The sequence below is a fragment of the Mesocricetus auratus genome, unplaced genomic scaffold, assembly GCF_017639785.1.
Source record: "Mesocricetus auratus isolate SY011 unplaced genomic scaffold, BCM_Maur_2.0 Super-Scaffold_100026, whole genome shotgun sequence".
NCBI lineage: Eukaryota > Metazoa > Chordata > Mammalia > Rodentia > Cricetidae > Mesocricetus > Mesocricetus auratus.
This window is the reverse complement of record NW_024429207.1, coordinates 9076749-9089151: the sequence shown is the minus strand read 5'-3', so window position 1 is coordinate 9089151 and position 12403 is coordinate 9076749. Positions and strand designations below refer to the sequence as shown.

The following is a 12403-nucleotide window of genomic DNA, read 5'->3' as shown; positions in this document are numbered from 1 at the left end:
CTTACAGAGATCCGCCTACCTCTGCCTCCCGAGTGATGGGATTAAAGGCGTGGGCCACCAACGCCCGGCTCTGGGCATGCCTTTAATGAGCCTAAAAATACTCAGTCTTTGCTCGTTTAACAGTTTGGTAAAGTTGATTTTACCATTGCTGTAAGGAAGAGAGAGAGACTGGTTAGAAATGCGTGAGAAGTGACAACTGTATCCTCACCACTGTTTGGTCCCCACTTTCTGTCTTGTAAAGGCCGGAGAGTTTGGCTGACCATAATTACTGAAGCAGTGTCAGAATGAGCAGAGGTGGAACAGACCTTGGTGTTGTTCGAGCTCTAGACTTTTCCACAAACACTACCTTTGCCTTGGGAAGGGCTTCGCTTTTTCTGTTCCTTAAAGACATCTCTTCGTTTTGAAACTCAGGTGACTGTGACAGACAACGGTACGCCCCCCAGATCCACCATTGCAAGAGTAATCGTGAAAATCCTTGATGAGAATGACAACAAGCCCCAGTTCCTGCAGAAATTTTACAAAATCAGGCTCCCAGAGCGAGAAAAAGCAGACGGAGAGAGAAGCTCGAAGCGGGAGCCCCTGTACCGCGTCATAGCTGCGGATAAGGATGAAGGGCCCAATGCTGAGCTCTCCTACAGCATCGAGGAAGGGAACGAGCATGGCAGGTTTTCCATCGAACCCAAAACCGGAGTGGTTTCATCCAAAAAGTTCTCCGCAGCTGGGGAATACGATATTCTTTCAGTGAGTTGGATTTCTCTCTTGCCTTTCTTGGACAATAGTCACGTGGTTGTTTCTCTCTGTGGAGAAAAGTGCCTTCAGTGTTGAGATCTAATAGACAGAGCTTGAAGGCGTTTGGAAAGTGTGGGTTTTTGTGAGTATGGCCACACAGCCCTTACTCTTGTCACCAAGTATTACGCATACATTGTATTCAGATACAACTTTGGGATGTTTGAAACCAACTTAGTAGACGTCAAAGCAGTCTAGGCTTTGGTTAGGAGATGCCACTGGGGATCGCTCTTTTCATCCCTTCTGTTCGTATTTTATAGATTAAGGCAACTGACAACGGCCACCCTCAGAAGTCATCAACCACCAGACTCCACATTGAGTGGATCTCCAAACCCAAGCCATCTTTGGAGCCTATTTCATTTGAAGAGTCGGTTTTCACATTCACCGTCATGGAAAGTGATCCGGTGGCTCACATGATTGGGGTGATAGGGGTGGAGCCCCCTGGCATGCCTCTGTGGTTTGACATCATTGGTAAGCGTCGTTCATGGCTTCTGTCTGCCTTGTGTGGGTTTCACTGAGAACCTCGTGTGGTTTTTCTGACTTTTGTTCACATTAGAATGTTAATTTGGGGAAAGATCCAAAGGTGAAGGATTTTCTTAAACTATAATGGCTTGACAGCAGTCAGAAAAGAAAAAGGAATCTCACACCATCTGTTAAAGTTACTGAAAGTCAGTACTCCTGGCTCTACAGAGAAGAGTCCGAGTACCGGCTGCTCTTCCAGGAGCCCTAAGTGACAGCGTGCAACCCTCTGTAGCTCCAGTTCCAGGGGATCTGATGCCCTCTTCTGGCCTCCACAGTCACCGCGTGCACATAGGGCGCAGACTGACAGACAGTGGGGAAATATCCACATGCATAATTTAGAAAGAACAAATGAAAAATATGCATTCTAAAACCATTAAGTCAAGTAACATTTTTACAAAAAAAATATTTTGGGGGGACATACACAGGGAGTTTCAGGAACCTGATATACATGCCATGTTATTATTTGTCATGATATGAAATTTATAGTGCCGCAATAGCTTCTTAGTATTATTTACCTTATTTTCCAGGAAGCTTCGCGCTCCTAGAAGGTAATGCTTAAGTCAGCATTTTTGCTATTTGATGAGCTCACACTTAGAATAGATTATATTAGGACTTTATACCTCACACGATCCTCTGCACTTCCTACTCCCTCTCAGACAAACACTACCCTCTGCTACTGCACTACACACTTAATGCTTGTTTTTAATGTTTCATTTTGAGACAGGATTGTTGTTAAGTTGCTCAAGGTGGCTTCCGATTCGTCACTCTTTCTACCTCGGCCTCCTGAGTAACTGGGATCATAAGCTGGGCTACAATACCTAGCCTTAGGCCTTTAAATTTTTTTTCACACTTTTTTTGTTGTTGTTGTCTTTTTTTGAGAGAGGGTTTCTCTGTGTAGCCCTGGCTGTGCTAGAATTCCCTCTGTAGACCAGGCTGGTCTCACACTCAGCAATCAGCCTGCCTCTGTCTCATGAGTGCTGGATTTAAAGGCATGTGCCACCACCAAGGACTCTCCACAATATAATAATGACAAGGATACTTAATGCATCAAAAGTCTGCTTGTTTGCAGCCACCGTCTCCGGCTGGAACTTAACCACTCCCTCTTTCCCTCCCGCCTCTTGGCCATGTGGCCTCCCAGTATGTGAAGAGTTATCTCCGAAACCTGTTGTTCTTGAAGGGGAAAATGATGAATGTCCTCGCTAACCATAATCATGATGTTTTCTTTCCTTTAACTCTTCTCCCGCTTCCAGATTAACCAGCTTCTGTACCGTATCAGACTTGCTTTCAGTTCCTTACTGTTGGGGACCGGTTTGACTGACTGTTCTTCTCCTGTTGCTTTCCACGCTTGCTTGCTTCCTTTGGCTGTGCCAGGAGACACACTTGCTAGAGAAGTCTTTTACGTCTTTCAGATGACTTGTGACCTGAACTGTACAGCAGAAGGTATCTGCTGTGATCACATAATTCACCACGTGATTATGAGATCAGAAATCAAAGCATGGATTTTTGTTCCCAGAGTCGATCCCCAACCCAACCCAATTCTTCTCCTAGTGTGTGCATGGCCACCCATCCCAGCCACAAACGTGTTGACTCTTAGTGTCGCTCGCTGCATCAGTAGTTTCAGGTTTGAGACGCATGTCTAGTGTGTGTGTCTCTCACTGTGTGTATGTGTTTTATTTACGTATGTGTATACTTTAAGTATGTCATTAAGCCTTATTTTCATTCGTTTCTTTTCATGTTGGTATGGGTGCCTGAAGTTCCATTTGTTTGAACAGAGTTTTATGTAGAATGTAATTGGGGGGAACAACTGGATAATACTCATGGGGACAGAGACCTGCTCCTGGAAAGTAGCTTTAAGGAGTCTGTAATAGATCTGCTTCAAGGTAAATGAAACTGTTTCTTTCAGAGTTCACATTTGTTTCAGAATAGTAGTACAATCTTTTTTTTTTTTTTGCATTGAGGTTTTCATAGTCATGCACAAATTTTTACAATGCCTGAAAAAATCCAAAGTAATTGATAGGTAGTGATAGCAGGTTCCTTTGCTTGTGGAGTTGCTTTTTCTCAGTTCTTGACCTCCTTGACATTAAGGTCCAGTGTTTCCCTGAAAGCACTCTTAAGAGCTGCCACTCTTTCCCCGCGTTTGGAGATCCTAGCTCCTTGGTGTCACTTTGATCATTGTATTGAAAGTCTGTTTTCATGGCCATTGAGTATTGGAAAGCTATAAAACACATGGCAGATCTTTATCCTGTGATTTGTTCCAGTACTTATGTCTCTCCTAATTCCAACTAGGTGGCAACTATGACAGTCACTTTGATGTCGACAAGGGCACGGGCACCATCATTGTTGCCAAACCCCTTGATGCAGAACAGAAATCCAGCTATAACCTCACAGTAGAGGCGACAGATGGAACCACCACTATCCTCACTCAGGTAAGTGACCGCTGGCAATGCGTTTGTCAGGGGGCACTGAGGAAATGCCCTCACATCAGGATGCACAGATCACATGCATACGCAGTTGTATGGTGACGTAGTTTACACATGCACGCACCTAGAGTCCTTATTTAGGGACAGAAGATGCAAATCCTGAGGGGTTTTGCCTTCTGTTTAGCAGTCTCATAAAAATGTCACTAGGAGAATTTAATCCAAACCATACTCTTAGAACTTTTCCACCAAAGTCTTAGTCTTTACTTACCTTAATCTGTGTTGGTAGAGTTTTATCACAGGATGAGTTCTACATATCAATTTCTTGAAGCTCTTTAATATTTTGAACTGCTCACAGGTTCCCTCCCTCCTACCCCTTCTTTCTTCCATCCTGTTTTTTTCATTTGAACTAAACCCAGACTTGTGTAAAAATGGCTGTGAGTGAGGCTGTACCAACTTTTATTTGTTGCTGTCTGATTGTCAATAGCTGGCTAGATTTCTGGTTTTCAAACTTTAATGTTAAAATCCTGTAAGTTAATTGAATTCTCTTTTTTAAATGAATTCTTTGATTCTTAATAGTGGCTGTCTGAAATGATGTTCCTGGATGACTAGTTATGGGTTTTAGGAGGAAATCCACCGTCCCTCCGTCCCTCCCTCCCTCCCTCCCTCCAGAGTTATTGTCTTGGAAGCTGTGTAGAGACTAAGATGCTTCTGAATTCTGTCTTTAGATTGTGTTCTCTGAAATCTTAAATGACACAGATCATCCCCTCTGTCATTTAGTCATATCAATGATTAACAATTCCAGTCTGGGATGTATTTCCAGTTAATAAATGACTAGAGAGTTTAAAGGTCGCTGTAAAAGTATTTTATTCCTTTCTCCACATACTTGTGATTTAATGTATGTAAGATTGGTATTGTATGCTGCAGTTATGCTTTTGGGGTCCTTTTGAGTTGCCGCGTGGAAGGAAGATGTAGTGCCATACCGTAGTCTCCATTTCCGTCATTGCACATCTCTTTGGGGTAACCAGCCACATACATTCGTTTTTTCTTTGAAAGGAAGCCTTGATGTCAAACTGTAGAGAACGAAAGTGAGAACTAAAATATCAGAACTCACAGTGAACTTTAGCAGTCTCTCTTGGAGGAAGATTTAAACAGTGTCACTGTGTACACTCTATTTCAGACGACTAAATGTAGCAAGAGGAATGCAGTAAGCTGTGGAAAAGGCTCTCCTTAGCAGCCATTCTCGTGACTACAACTGTGTACCCACATGGTGTTTTTATCTCATTAGGAAATAATTAGCAACGCACCTCTTCCCCTCAAAACTGTGTTTTTAGTATGGTTGGGCGCTTAGTATGAAGCTTTAGTGTACATTATTACTAAAATTCCCCCGAAACACAGGAGATGAATTAGCGTCCGTTTCTCCTATAATTCAGGGCAGTGTTTATAGTTCTGTAACTTACTGCGATGCCTGCTCAGAGAGTCCTGACGGTGTCCCAAGGGATCGCTGGCATGGGAAGGTTGGCAGAATATAAGACAATGGTGACAGAGGCCAGGCTGACCCGTGATACTGGGGACAAAGGGAACAGGCAGTAATTAGGTTTAGGTTTCTGCCTGCGACCGTGCGCAGGGAGATAGAGATCTGGGACAGAGTGGAATGGGTCCTGTGGAGAGGCCCATGGGCACCTGAGCTACACTGATAAGGCCTGGAACACTGGGCAGATGCAGGTTTGTTGGTGAAATTCAAGACCCATGTAGCAGCTTCGTGCGTTCAAGTGAGTAGCCCAGGTGCTGGATGCGGGAGGGACAGGGCGGTGGCTTTGGTCAGACGTGTGGAGCAGGGAGAGGGGGCAGTGTGGATGCCACTGTTCTGCCATAAAACATCGTCCTTCCACGTAGAATATGCTTGGCACCAGGTTGAATTGTTTTTCTTTCTCTCCTTAGGGTCTCCAGATAACTTACAAATGCAGCTACTCTTTATTTTATTTTATTTTGTTTTGTTTTGATAAGACAGGATGGGGTGGTGTTGCACTGAAGCAGCTTCCTCCAAGTTTTCTTGCAGTTTCCCTGGAATGTGATTTTTGCGTTCTGGGCAGGCAGCCTGGTTGGAGCCCTGTCTCCACCTCTCGGTCCTGGGCAGGGACAACCCTCAGACTGCCTCTGCTTCCATTGCCTCAGCTGGAAAGCGAGCATGGTGGAGAGTGCTCGCCACCTTCCCAGTTCTTCGGAGGAGCTGGCTCGCTCTTCATGCGCTTACCACCTGTCTTCAGGACATGCTCCTGTGACATCGATGTCACACAAGATCACTGTGCATGCTCCTGACACCACACCCCTGAAACTTCACTTACATTCCTGTCTCTGGTCCCTGTAACTCATCTGGGGCTACTTGCCCCAAAACTGGTCAACATGACTGAGAAGAGGAGATGAAAATGCATTTCCTCTGGTGAAAGGGTGTGAAGTGTAGAGGGTAGCTAAGTCTCCATCCTTACAACTGTGGAGTATATAGGATAGCTAAGTCTCCATCCTTACAACTGTGGAGTATATAGGATAGCTAAGTCTCCATCCTTACAACTGTGGAGTATATAGGGTAGCTAAGTCTCCATCCTTACAACTGTGCAGTATATAGGGTAGTAAGTCTCCATCCTTACAACTGTGAAGTGTAGAATATAGCTAAGTCTCCATCCTTACAACTGTGGAGTATATAGGATAGCTAAGTCTCCATCCTTACAACTGTGAAGTGTAGAATATAGCTAAGTCTCCATCCTTACAACTGTGGAGTATATAGGGTAGCTAAGTCTCCATCCTTACAACTGTGGAGTATATAGGATAGCTAAGTCTCCATCCTTACAACTGTGGAGTATATAGGGTAGCTAAGTCTCCATCCTTACAACTGTGGAGTATATAGGGTAGCTAAGTCTCCATCCTTACAACTGTGGAGTATATAGGGTAGCTAAGTCTCCATCCTTACAACTGTGGAGTATATAGGATAGCGAAGTCTCCATCCTTACAACTGTGAAGTGTAGAGTATAGCTAAGTCCCCACCCTTAGAAGTTTAGGCTGGGCAGCTTCAATTCCTTATTCCTCCCAATCCTTTGTTCTTTTGGGTCCAAGTCTTTCCAGTCTCTAGAGATAGGTATGCATTCTCACCTTTGACCTTCCTGGCTGAGCATCTTTCCTTGCTTTAGAAAGTCCCAGGAAACGTCTGGACTTAAACAAAACAAACAAAAACTCACCTTATGGTGTGCTAGCAGATTTTAGGTGTTGTGGGACTATGACTTTGCCCATGGAGAATGAAAAATGTGGTCACCGGTGCGTGCTTGCTTCTTACCTTCAGACCTTGTGGGTGAAGCTGGCCAGGGCTCAGTCAGTATGTGTCTCATGAATTGCCTTGTCAAAATGGGCGGCTCACTCTTTTCAGCCTTTTGTTTGAGAGTGGTTGGCTGAATGGAGAACAGCATCAAACTTCTCTGCCTAGTTTCCATTCCATGGCCAACTCAAGTTTTAGACTTGAAAATAGAGCATGATTTGATTTGTAGAAGAATGCCCCTTTGCAGCTGTGCCTCCTGGGTGCTCTTTCGTCTTTGAAAGTGAGCCATCAGTAGTTTCAAATGGTTAAATACCTTTCCCATAAAACTGTGTGTGTGTGTGTGTGTGTGTGTGTGTGTGTGTGTGTGTGTGTGTGTGTGTGTGTGTGTGTGTGGTTTGGCGATTGAATTTAGTATTCACATAGAATTGAGCATGAAAATGCATCTGTTAATGCTGGGGATCCTGGATGAAAAGTCTGTCTTTGTGTGGGTGCAGAAGTGTGGTCTACAGGTACATGACATCCCTAGAACTCTGGCTCCTTGTTACTCTTCAGTTAACAAATCCCCATGTTCTATAAAAGCTAGGCTTTTCTTATTCATAAACTGTAAGCCGTATTTTATGATTGGTGCTGATTTTTAACTCTGCCCTATCCATCTAAATTGCTTCATTCCAAAAATTAATCATCTGTCAGGGTAAATATTTTTGTTTCTAATTATGACTAAGTTTTCTGATGTCTTCCTTTTTGCTCTAAAGCTTTCATTTATGTCACTATGTTTGACAAGAGTTTTTCTTTACAACCTACTTAATTGCCTTTAGGAAAGGAATATAATCTATTTACATAGATTTTGAAGTCACAGAAATATAATTTAAGAACATTGTTTTGGCAGTACTGGGGGTCTAACCCTCAGCTCATGCATGCTAGGAAGTACCCAATCACTGCATACTCAGTGATTTCTGATTGCTCCTTTTGTATTAAAATCTTCTGGGGAACTTGGAGTCTCAGCTTAGAATGAGAAACTTAGATAGCAACTCTCTCACTGGCCTAAATCTAACATAGGAAATGGGTACACTGTAGTCCTGGCAAAGTAAATTCTGGTACCTTCCCTAAATCATCTCCAAAGGTCTCTTGTAGAGACCTGCAGAGAAATTAGCCTGCATTGCATAAGGAATTTTCAGCTGTGACCAGAATCCTATCTGGTTGTTGTTAAATATTAAGTAAATAATGTACCAAAGATAAAAAGCTGTAGCAGGTTTCTTTGATTCTAGACTTGTGTTGCTTTTATGTCTCATATTAATATTTAATTTGGTCCAATGACATTTTTCAATTATGCATGTATTTTTAATTTGAATATTAAAATAGCATAATTATGAAGGCATCTTATTTGAGTCTTTTTGTCACTCCTTCCAGGTTCTCATCAAAGTAATAGATACAAATGACCACCGCCCTCAGTTTTCTACATCAAAATATGAAGTCACTGTTCCGGAAGACACAGAGCCGGAAACGGAGATTTTGCAAATCAGTGCCGTGGATAAGGATGAGAAAAACAAACTGATCTACACTCTGCAGAGCAGCATCGACCCAGTGAGTCTCAAGAAGTTCCGCCTGGATCCTGCAACTGGCGCTCTCTACACGTCTGAGAAGCTTGACCACGAGGCCATTCACCAGCACGTGCTCACGGTCATGGTACGGCACCTGCTTATCCTGATGCTACCCTTCTCGACGGGAAGGTTTCCTGTGATGAGGAGGGATGGTGATACCTCTTTATTTCTATTCCACAGGAAAGAGAACCCCAGTAGAATGACGGTGTGTTGATTCTTTCAGGTACGGGACCAGGATGTGCCCGTGAAACGCAACTTTGCCAGGATCGTTGTTAACGTCAGTGACATGAATGACCATGCCCCGTGGTTCACCAGTTCCTCCTATGAAGGCCGGGTTTATGAATCGGCAGCTGTTGGCTCAGTTGTATTGCAGGTTACAGCTCTGGACAAAGACAAAGGAAAAAACGCTGAAGTGCTGTACTCAATTGAATCAGGTATTTTTGAAGCAATGGAGTCTTGTCTTTCTGCTTGAAAAATGTATCTTGCATTTTCAAAAATTACTTCTAGGTACTGAAGCATTTCTATGTACCACTGCAGAAATTTATTAAAATTAAAAAAAAATCTCAAAGGAACAAAGATAAAGTCCTGTAAGCTTGAGTGACAAGAATTCTGCAGATTAACCAGTGTTAATGTAAATTAAGACTGATAAATCCTGCAGGGATTTTCTAGTTCATAATTTCTGGACTTATTTTAGGCAGTCAATTTTAGGCTCTGAACTCAGTCAGGAAAATATTGGCTTAGTAATTCAACATTCTAATGAGTATTTTCTCTGGCTCAGAGTAAGAAATGTCGTGGCAGTGTGATGACTCACCCGTCTTGGGCCAGTTCTTGGAGAAAAAGGGGTACCCTCCTGCCTACGCCTTGCCGCCCCACATTCCACGCCCCTGTGCCATGAGTTAGGTCTCATGCGTAGGATTGAGTTGTTGAAACAGGCAACAGAGTGGTTGGTTCTGGAAAGAAGAGTGTTTGGAAGGAGCCTCTGGCATTGGCTAGAGGTAGCCTGAGCCAGGAAGGTAAACTGAGCCTGGGCTTAGGAGCTCCAGAATAAAATCAGGAAAGACCCCCCCCCCCAACACACACACACAGTTGAGGGTCATCAGAGTCATCACAGCAACGTGACAGGCTTTGCTCTTTCTTTGCTGCTCTTCACTCATCCCGTGGACTGAAGTAACTCCATTCATGTGCTAGATACTGTGCAAGAAATCACGTGGATGAGTTGAGAAAGATTCTACTGTAGAGCACATGCTCCCACAGCTAGGAATTCCTAACCCTGGTCAATACCCAGTCAGTGATGAGTGTGGAGAGGACTTCAGTCTCCTACAGTCCTCATAGCCACTGTTAGTATAAGAAATGGAGCCAGTTTAATTCTTTGCAATGATTTTAGAGTATTTTAATCTACTCATACATGGTCTCTCCTAGGCTTGAATCCATAGAGCTTGTAGATTATAGATTTATAGATCACAGACTCTAAATCTGAGAGATTTTGACATAAATACTTATTAGTGTGCTTTAAGTGTTGACTAAATTATTCTTATTCCCTTACACATTGGAAAACTTATTTGTTTATTTTAAAAGAACTGGATTGACTTCATTATTCACAAATAAGATTTTATGTACTGCCTGCGATTAGAGTGTGCATTGCTAGTGCCTTGGGTAGAGATAAAGAATTCTTGTCCCCCACTGCTTGAGAAACTTAGCAGTTAGAAAAACAGTACATTCCATTCGTGCGTGCCCAAGCATCTCAATGAACTGACTTTGTCATGGACAAACTGACTGGGTTTATGTAGGAGAAAATGTTCAACTTTCCCTTGGCGTTCACATAATTTTCAACAACTGGGTGGTTAAAATATGATTGTTGGTGCCTGAGTGAAGGCATGTGCATTCTTTGAGTATTTGTAATGACTGATTGGATTAGTAATTTGGTATTCTAAGAATGGAACTCTGTCTCTCCCCAAAGAACAGACTAAGCAATGGACCGTTCCCATGTGGAATAGGATTTTTAAGACAGTTTTCATAATACAATATTATGTTTAAAGAATACATTCATAGGAAGCCACCACCATGAAAGTGCAGTAGGATTTGTGTGTGCCTGTGTCTGTGTGCATGCATAGCACCTACTGGGATAGAATGAACTGTAAAATCTTCATACTGCCTTTCATCTGACACTTTGTTTATAATCAGCTGCTTTTAACTTGTGTCCAATTGCACTTACTAAAGTTCAGAAAAGCTGGTTTTAAATTTTACTTGTAATACTACATGTTTAATTAGGGGAGTTATTGAACCAAAAGTTTAGTCTGACTTGAAGTCTTCAGGGAAAGGAGTTTAATGAAAAGGTATTTCCAGTGGCAACTGAATTACACACCAGAGGCACATAAGTACCGTACCCTGGGCTGGATGGTGTTGGCTTGTCAAAAAAGTAGATGAGAGTGTTATTTCACTACTGTTGTCACCCCTGGAGAGAGATAGCACTTGGTGAATGTATTAATTGGTTAGAATAGGTTTTTGTTCCTCCAACTCCTATGGTAATCACCATTGAAACTTGGTAGAGGTTTCTGCTCTGTCAGCAAGTCCTTACTGAACACAGACTATATCACATGTCTCTCTTTTGTGCTATATAGGAAATAGTCGTGGCTTCAGGGCAACATTGGCTTGTTAGTGCAGATAATTTTCCTGTTGAAATGCAAAGAATGATTTAAAGTTGTATTGTTCCAGCTAATGCAAATGAGTCAACCCCACCCTAGATAGTACAAAACTTCTGCTCACCTCCTTATTTCCATTCACAGGGAGCAGACATGTATTTCAGGGCTTGGGAAATGAACCTGTTACCCAGCAGTCCAAAGCCTGCATTGCCTTTCGTATATCTGAAGCCATGTTGCCCTCTGTATATCTGAAGCTTTGTTCCTCGTTACATACACGTGCAAAACCCAAATACTGAATCACTAGCTGGGCTCCCAGTGAGCGTTTTTGTTTTTGTTTTGTTTTTTCTATGTCAGTGACAAGCTCAGGGTTCTCTGAATTCAATGCCGGATCTCCCAGCTGGTGAAGAATAATTTTGAATTTTACACAGCTGATAAATAGCAGGAATGTTTTACATAGTATAAAGAAAGTTCAGGAGCTGGTTGTGGTGGTACATGTCTTTAACTGTAGCCCTTGGGAGACTGAGGAGGAGGCCAGCCTGAGCTACTACATTGTTTGTTCTTGATGATCCTGAGCTACACAAAAACAAAAGACAAACTAAAAATGAATAGGAAAAAAGAAAGCACTTAAAATGGAAAACTACAATAAAGAATAAAGTAGCCACACTGGACAGCTAAGTTAAGACAGGTCTTCAGGCAGGGGCATTTGGGTAAATTCCAAGTAAATAGGTGGATGGAGAAATTCTGGGAGTAGCTAGGGAAGACTGCTTTGGGAGAGAACATGGTGAATGTAAGGGGCCTGGAGTGAGAGAAGAGCAGAGGGGATACTTGGATCACAGTCGTGCATCATAACACAGTCTGTCTCTGTAACATTAAAAATGTTCATTCCTCTCTTCATCTGAGTATGAGACTTCACTGGCCAATAGGATTTCATTATGGAAAAAAAGGACAAATACATGCAGAGGGGTGGATATAAATGTAGCCAGATGGGCTGTTTTCCAAAACAGGCTTAATAAGAAAGACTTGGGTTGGGGGTGATCTGGGCCGTTAAAGTCAGTTGCCAAAAATGTGAGCAGCTGCACCTGTCAGGCCAGGCAATCGATGCAGCTTTGGAAGGTGAGAGTAATGGCTGTTTGGACA

General features: G+C 42.8%; 1 protein-coding gene across 10 annotated transcripts in view; it reads left to right on the top strand.

Annotated features, from left to right (window-relative positions):
* Fat1 (FAT atypical cadherin 1) overlaps window positions 1-12403 on the top strand; it is a 115756-nt gene that overhangs the window by 73068 nt on the left and 30285 nt on the right. For 8 of the 10 annotated variants that reach the window (XR_005871179.1, XM_040731895.1, XM_040731889.1 and 5 more), the window contains 6 exons: window positions 412-741; window positions 1047-1257; window positions 2680-2748; window positions 3595-3734; window positions 8437-8712; window positions 8851-9061. Coding sequence is in view for 9 of the 10 variants with exons in the window: in XM_040731895.1 (XP_040587829.1) it covers window positions 412-741; window positions 1047-1257; window positions 2680-2748; window positions 3595-3734; window positions 8437-8712; window positions 8851-9061 (1237 nt within the window). In the remaining variant the exon portion in view is untranslated. The remainder of the gene's footprint in view (window positions 1-411; window positions 742-1046; window positions 1258-2679; window positions 2749-3594; window positions 3735-8436; window positions 8713-8850; window positions 9062-12403) is intronic. The other 2 variants (XM_005066652.4, XM_040731893.1) reach the window with 1 other exon arrangement.